The following is a 7,873-nucleotide window of genomic DNA, read 5'->3' as shown; positions in this document are numbered from 1 at the left end:
ATATACACAGAAATTTTTTTCCCCACTTTCTTTTACTATTAAAATTTTCAAAATCATCTTTAAATTTGATTTTAGACGTTACCTAGTTACCCTTTCTCATTACATTTTCTATTTCAATTAAACTGGTCTCTTATTTACAATAACCTAAAATATTACAATTTAAAAAGACCATGCAAATAAATCGAATATACATTTACAACTAACCACTAAATTTACAATTAACACTACATGTACATTTTAACTTAGGAAAAAAATGCAATTTACAAATTATTCAAAAATTATTTTCACTTAAACTAGGCAATCAGAATTGAATCACAAACTAAAATTAAAACAAAAAAAAATTAGAGATCACCTGCTTGAAAAACCCATAGATCATTTCAAAAAGCAGTAAATTACTGAGGCAGAATTACATTTTCTCTTGCTACTTTTAACTATTCCTATTCGATTGTCCCCTGCTTTGCTTATGGTCTTGAGTAACATTTACGATGTTGTTGGTCCCCGTAAATAAAATTAATCTGATCTATGTTTTCTTTTGCCGAGACCATATATAATATTGTCAATCACATGATATCACCCATAGCTTTCCATTGATTGTGGTCTATTTGATCAGTGGCATAAAGCTGTTTGGTGACAACTCCTCGACTTCATAATAAAACATTTAACATCAGTTTATTTTAGTGATGACTGGGGTTTGGAGGTCATCATCAAAGACCTAGTAAGATGAATCAAAGAGACGATTTTCCACACCATTTCAAGTACAAATATAACAGTCAGTCTCATAGTCAAGTCTGGATGATCGACACATAAAAGGAACAATCTGATCCATAGCTAAATCATAACATAAACAAACGCAACATTTGGAATACTAGTGTTAGAAGTTATTGTATGAAAAAGCAAGGGTTAGGTCAGATCTGCTAAGTTTCAACAGATGAGCAATGATTTCACATGCGCCTTGGGCAAAGATGGAATTGGAAAGACCATTTCTTTACCTAGCTTCTCGCTCATCATTTCTCAAGATAAGTAATGCCTGCTAGAAAAAGTGTCCTTTTGTAACATGTCATCATGAAGCTTATAGTCCTATAAAGGCACATTGCTTTCTTGCATGCTCTGGAATCAACTTGGCTGCCATCGCTATTGGGGCTCCCTTCAACTCTGGAGACCAAAAGAAAATTTCAATGAGATTCACCTCGTCTAACACATTTATGCTGATAATATTTAAACGTGTGTAGAACTAATTAATTCCTCAAACTAACCATGAGGCTTGAAATTAAAGAGCGGGGGTAAAAACCGGCCATTTGGTAATCGAGTATTTGGATCACGTAGCTCATTAAAGAAAGGATGGACTAGTGCTTCCAACTGCATCCAATCAAGTTTAACATTTAAAAGGAAACAAAGTTAGACAATGCATGTAGAAAAATCAACGAGTATATGGCATTGCTCTCAAGTAATTGAAGTATCTGATTGTATATACTAACTGCAGTGCATCGTAAGTTTGGGGAGTATTGTAAAAGCCTGGAAACAAGATCCACAGCTTCAGGAGGCATTTGCTTATGGAATATCTGGAAAAAGATGCAACATTCAAACTTTATTGAAGATGAAATGGAAAGGAAGTTGTATGCAAGATTTTTCAAGCATCAACCATCAGGAAAATTATGGTGGTGCTACCTTGTGCCAGGGATGGGCCTTTATCTGCGGGAATTTGTATTCTGTGTAGTTAGGGTTCATGCATTTGATTTCTTCCCTTGTGGGTGTACCAAGGACCTGATATGAGAAAAGCAAGGGAAATAGCTCAGTCAAGAATCCAATGGCTGATCAACAATGCAAAAAGACCAGAGAAACAAAACATTTAGTAGCAGCCAAGACTGTCAAGTCAAACTTTGCAATTAGCAGTTTTTACCTTTATAATCTCAACAAGCTGGTCGACTCCACTTTCTCCGGGAAAGAGAGGCTGTTATATATATATAAAAAAAACTCATACCAGCATTTCATGTGGGGCAAATAAATGCACAACTAAAATAATAAATAGATATTCCAAATAAGCAAGTTTTCCAAGGTTACCTGTCCAAGCATGAGTTCAGCAAGAACACAACCAGCAGACCAGATGTCAATCGCTGTAGTATACTCAGTTGCACCAAAGATAAGCTCAGGAGCTCTATAGTATCTAGAACAAATGTATGAAATATTTGGTTCCCCCTTTACCTATGGTAAACAAAGAACAATTCATAATTTAATAATACTAAATTGATTGACATGGATTTCACATTTTCAAAAGAAAAACATACCAAGACTTTTGCACTGCCAAAATCACATATTTTCAGTTGATGAGAATGCGGATTCACCTACACAAAAGTAACTAAATCAGAAAAAGTCATGTCAATTTTTTGATAAGGCAACAAAAATAAACTTAAAAACACAAATTAATTCATAGTGATCAAGGCACTTATGTCTGAAATACAAATTCATCAAATCAGCAGTAGACAATGAAAGAGACAAAACTAAATAAAAAATTCTAGAGATGAAATATACCAAAAGATTTTGGGGTTTGATGTCTCTATGGCATACTCCAATGCTTCCATGAAGATAGGCCAATGCTCTACAAATCTGTTGTATTCATAAAACAGTTTCAGAAGTGGTGTCATCCCAACAAGATATGAATATACTTTTTTAAGAAAATAAATAAATAAACAAACAACTATTTAGCTTGTAGGATTTGAGATTGACCCAGTGCCCTTAAAACTTATGCACAAGCTGCCATTATGTAGATTTAGGCAACAATCAAAAATATTCTTAACGTTCACTTGGCTTTGCCAGTATAATCTTTTGTTAAGGAAATGGAGAGTAGGAAATGAATGTACAATGGAGGGAAGGACAGAAAAGGGAAAATCTCTCCTAATTCTCACAAATTGGTGGGTTTGTAAATTATCTGCAAAGGTGAGGAATCAGGGGGTATAATTTAGTTTCCACCTAAATCTTTCCTCAAGAACGCATTTTGAAATGTAACAGATTCTTGAACAGAAATTATCTAAGAAAAATACAGTTTGTAAAATGCATCAACCAGTTAGAAAGATCCAAGAAAAAAAATGATGAAATCTCAAACACTAAACCCAAGTCTCCAACTAACCTGGTACACATACAGCTTTACATATATCAGTGGCACTCGTTGGTTCATCTTGTTGTAATGTTTGATAACTCGATGAATTGTCTCTGGAACATACTCCAGTACAAGGTTCAGGTACAGGTCATCTTTCTCAGTAGCTGAGAAAAAGCAATGCTTCATAGAGATGACATTTGGGTGGTCTAAAATGCGCATAGTCTGCAATTCTCGGTTCTTGTATCTTTTGTCTTGTAGGACCTTCTTAATAGCTACAGTTTCACCCGTCTCTAGGCATTTGGCCTATAAAACAAAAAGAAAATGTCTTTGATATTGTCATCTGCAAAAAATATTGAAAAACTAATATATAAACTGCACTTTTATGTCACTTAACCAATTGGACCATAAAAGCAATGCAGAATAATACAGAATTAATAAATCTAAACTATTTCACAGCTGACCTGGAAAACTACACCAAAAGATCCACGTCCCACAACACGTTCAGCCATATAGCTTATGGTCTGCCATCAAATTGAACAGTGTGTAGAGAATGAGCATGTATTTGCAATGTTCCATGGAAAACAACAATGAAGAAACAAGGAAATTTGGTGTGTTAATTGTTTATAGTATCAATTTGTCTAGATTACATAACCCATCACAATATTTTGATTCGCTTGTATCTTGATGATCATACTCCTCATCAAAAGCATTGATTTCTTTATACAAAAAAGAAAGAAACTGTGATAACTGTGGCATTCATGCACTAGAACAAGATTTACCTGCTTTGGCTCACCATTTCTTCCCCCGATAGTTGTTACAATTATATGACCTGCTTCAGTCCCATTCCCATCAACCACGGTAGCTTCAGTTTCCTGCATTAATCCAACCATCTAGGTGACTTAGTTAACTGGCAGATCTACATATCAGTTATAGCACACAGGACAACTTTTGAGGGGGGAAAAAAGTATACAGGATAATTGTCGCTTGACTCATAACTAATGCTACATATCTACCTTATCATCCCTTAGTTTCATTTCTTTCATCACATCTGGCAACTTGTCCATAGCACCAGTTGTCCCACTTGTTCCTTTAGACAACAGATTCATAGAATTCATGTGCTTGAGATAGAAACCTAAGGGCCTCCACCTCTCAATCAATCTTAAGTAAGTTGGAAACAATAAAACTACATTCCTGTTAAGAAATGAAAGGCAAATATTAGTAAAGCATAGAGATACAAACTTTCTTTTAATGCAATTAGATTGTTTGCAAACTGTCTTATTTACATAAAAATCATTCCATAAGAAAAAAAGTTAACAAAATAAACAACGAGATTCAAATAAGTAGGTCTTTCTTTCTTACAAGAAATTTTAATATCTATCCATACTAGTAGCCGGATGGCAAAGTGAAAATTGACGAAACAAGATGAAACAGAGTAACTTAATGATTTTTTATCTAGTTTTGATGTTAAATCCAGTCATCTAGTGTCCAATAGGAATTATCAAGAAGCGAGCAGCGAGCAGCAAATCAGAGGTTTGTCAAGCAGCAAGCATGTTTCATGTAATTTTGAAGAGTTCAAGAACATGATATAAAGTCTAGCATGGTTACCTGAAGATAGAACATTTAAAGGAAGCCCTGAAATAGGATTGAATTTTCAATCAATCATCATCTAAAATAGCCATCACTTGATGCATTCAAGGAATATTGCACATTACATGATTAATTGTTCACTTCATAATATACAGCATTAAGTATTATGATGGATAACACACCATATCTTTATTTTGTTACTAGCACAAATATTTTGCATCAGTGCCAAATCACTAGCTAGCTGCTTTACTGCATCTACATGCAACTTTAATTTCCATGCCCCAGTATCTAGTACAACGCCCAGTGCAGATTCCAGAATACAGATCTAAAAACGAAAGAAATTATGAATATACCAAGTGATACTGCCTGCAAAGTTTGATTGTTGATCTAGCAGGCAATGAAACAAAAGCATTGGGGAGTAATACCAAATTCCATATTTGCAGTAAGTCCTAAGAACATTGTGGATTTCAACTTAAAAATGAAGAGATCGAAATTACCTTGACCCTCCCCATTTAAAAAAAAACACCTACAAAAACTCCTACTGACCACATATTGTTACGTTCCCGAACGAGAGAACTCAAGTTATTGCGATTGTTCCATACAAAATGACCAAACAAAAAACAAAGCTATCGAGTGGCTAACAGGATGCAACCAGACAGTAGAAAATCTAACAAACCAAAGAATCTCACACACATGCTTGAAGAAAAATAAACGAACAGAGTGAGAGCGAGAGAGAAAAAAAAGTAGGAGATCCTACGATCTAGCCAGGTAATCACCAATCCACCGATTACAGTGGATAAGTATCCAAAGAAAAACAGTTTGCTTTAATCCGGGAGGAAAATGCGTTGATCTTGTCATGAAGTCTCAATCCAACGAGAAGCACAAAATCAGGCATAAAAAGTTCAGTTTTGATAACGCCGAAGAGCTCTCACCTGACCAACCATCGATCCTTGGATCGCCTGTCGATCTTCTACGCAGAAGGTTGCACAGAACACTCAACTGACGCTAGTGGTGGTGGTGCTGCTGCTACTGCTACTGCTTCGCTTGCGAATCCCCCCACTCCGAACACTCCCCCCAGTCAGTCTCCTCCGGAAAGAAACGAGTGATGATTGACGGCCGACCAAGGGTAAAGGGTTCGTTCCTTGTACAGTGCACCTCTCAATTATTGGTTTAGCGTTTTTTTTAGTGTCGGAAAAGGCGTAGGGGAGAGAGAGAAGGGAGGACAATCAAAAGAGAGCCGGCCAGCCACATGACCTTATTGAACTGTTCAAATCTTGAATCATTCATTATTTTGACCGTTCATCCTCCATTATGGTTTCGTCTGCGATTACAATTATACCCAGGCTAGCTGAATACATAGACATCTGTACGTATAAAAAAAATTAAATTTGAATTTTTTTAGGGTTAAAATAACACAACTTTTAAACCTTAAACATAAAAATTTATTGGCACAGTAAGAATTTTTTTAAAAAAAATAAAAACTAAAAAATATCATCGATTCCACGGTCGCTCACGCCTAACACCCATATTGGATGAAATGATATCTTGGATGATTTATCATACACAATTATGGGCGACATTTTATGTGGATCATCTGACTCGGATAAAACTGAATTTTTTATTCCTCTCTTTTATTCACATGTAATTTTTCTTCTCTCTCTTGTATGCAAGTCTCTCTCCTACATGCACGTTAATGTTGGTCTTTAAAAATCAGCATGTTGGTGCTGATTTACATGAGCCACAAGCATGTTGGTGCTGGTTTTCGCAAACCAACACTAATGTTGTGCTAATTTTCACAAACCAACACTACGTTGATGTTGATTTTCGTAAACCAGCACCATGTTGGTACTGATTTACGCCCCAACACATTAGTCTTAGTTTGCGCAAACCAGCATCAACGTGGTGTTGGTTTGCACAAACCAGCACCAACATGGTGTTGGTTTGCACAAACCAGCACCAACATGGTGTTGGTTTACGCAAACTAGCACCAACAATGTCACACCTCGAGAGTAAGGTTGTCCGACGAAAATCAGACAATACCTCCCCTGTAACAATGACAAATAAAACATGTAGACAAGGCCACAAGACTACTCATAAGCTATCAACAGTAGCACATATGGATGGAACATACGCAACCACGCAGTTATATATACAACCCACGCGGCTGAAATAAAAAGAACATAACCACGTAGTAGTATAATAAAATAGTCAACATGGTTGTAACAAAACATAGCGGAAGTCACAAAATAACGAACTCAAAACCACAAAACAACTAACTGCGAGTCGGCTTAGCTTGACATCACAATATCAAACCAAATACAAGAAACCGCAAGGCTAAACTCTAAGTCCACGTCATGTTATTACAATACCAAGTTCACAAATTCAAAACACCAACAAAGCAGGAAACAAATCCAGAAAATCATTTTCGGATGTAACGTGGGACCGGAAGTCAGGATCCTCCACGTGTCCTTGTATCATCTATCTATTCCCTAGCGAAAGAAAAAATTAGATCAAGGGGTGGTGAGTGCTGGGACTCAACGGGTAATAGACAGATAGTGCATAAACATAATATATATAGAGACAACCAAAGGTATACAGCCTCATAGGCAAAAGTATCATAAACTACAGAGATATTATAATAAATGTCCATACCTGAATCCATATACTAAGCTAGTATTAGAAGGTCAGGGGTAATGAGGAACTGTAATAGTTACTGCTCATAACTACAAGGTAACATGTGAGGTATATACATGCTACCAATAAGTAAACCAGTGTCTAATATATGTAATAGGTATATAACTCAACATATGTAAGCATATCACAAGGATATAATAAAATAATAGCATAAATAAGCAAACAACAGCATACATATGTTAGAATGTATACTAAAAGCCTAGCTTTTTGTATAAATATTTATTTTAAAATAAGAATCACATTGGTCAAATATCTTAATTTATGTTAAATATAGTTGTTCATTTAATTTATATTGTAGATAACATGGTGTGTGGTGTCACATAGAAGATCATGTTATCAGTTCCTTATAAATTATAAATAGTAGCTCACGACCAAAATGGATAGGGACAAACCATTGGAACGGTCATAGTGTAATTTAGTATTAGTTTATCTTGACTATAAAATTACACTAGTACACTCTGAGTGTATTGAGCAGGACCATTTGAGGCCTCTGTTATTATG

At 35.6% G+C, this 7,873-nt stretch overlaps 1 protein-coding gene across 1 annotated transcript; it reads right to left on the bottom strand.

Annotated features, from left to right (window-relative positions):
- Positions 1-721: 721 nt before the first annotated feature.
- LOC122023703 (shaggy-related protein kinase alpha-like) lies at positions 722-5,879 on the bottom strand. Its single transcript, XM_042581974.1, has 13 exons — positions 5,611-5,879; positions 4,105-4,282; positions 3,871-3,963; positions 3,553-3,612; positions 3,122-3,394; positions 2,527-2,601; positions 2,283-2,339; positions 2,059-2,199; positions 1,898-1,948; positions 1,666-1,761; positions 1,476-1,559; positions 1,254-1,356; positions 722-1,152 (listed from the first exon to the last, which is right to left on the bottom strand). The coding sequence occupies exons 2-13, from the start codon at positions 4,204-4,206 to the stop codon at positions 1,070-1,072; spliced, it is 1,218 nt and encodes a 405-aa protein (XP_042437908.1). The 5' UTR covers positions 4,207-4,282; positions 5,611-5,879; the 3' UTR covers positions 722-1,069.
- Positions 5,880-7,873: the final 1,994 nt, after the last annotated feature.

This window comes from Zingiber officinale, chromosome 9B (genome assembly GCF_018446385.1).
Source record: "Zingiber officinale cultivar Zhangliang chromosome 9B, Zo_v1.1, whole genome shotgun sequence".
Taxonomy (NCBI): Eukaryota; Viridiplantae; Streptophyta; class Magnoliopsida; order Zingiberales; family Zingiberaceae; genus Zingiber; species Zingiber officinale.
This window is presented reverse-complemented; position numbering and strand designations above follow the sequence as displayed.

What these genes read in the sequence shown, in the direction of transcription:
- LOC122023703 (XM_042581974.1), bottom strand. Translation starts at nt 4,206, where the DNA reads ATGAATTCTATGAATCTGTTGTCTAAAGGAACAAGTGGGACAACTGGT. An exon ending in CTGAACTCATGCTTGGACAG is followed by an intron (nt 1,949 to 2,058) that starts GTAACCTTGGAA and finishes TATATATAACAG; the next exon opens with CCTCTCTTTCCCGGAGAAAG. An exon ending in AGCTTGTTGAGATTATAAAG is followed by an intron (nt 1,762 to 1,897) that starts GTAAAAACTGCT and finishes TTCTCATATCAG; the next exon opens with GTCCTTGGTACACCCACAAG.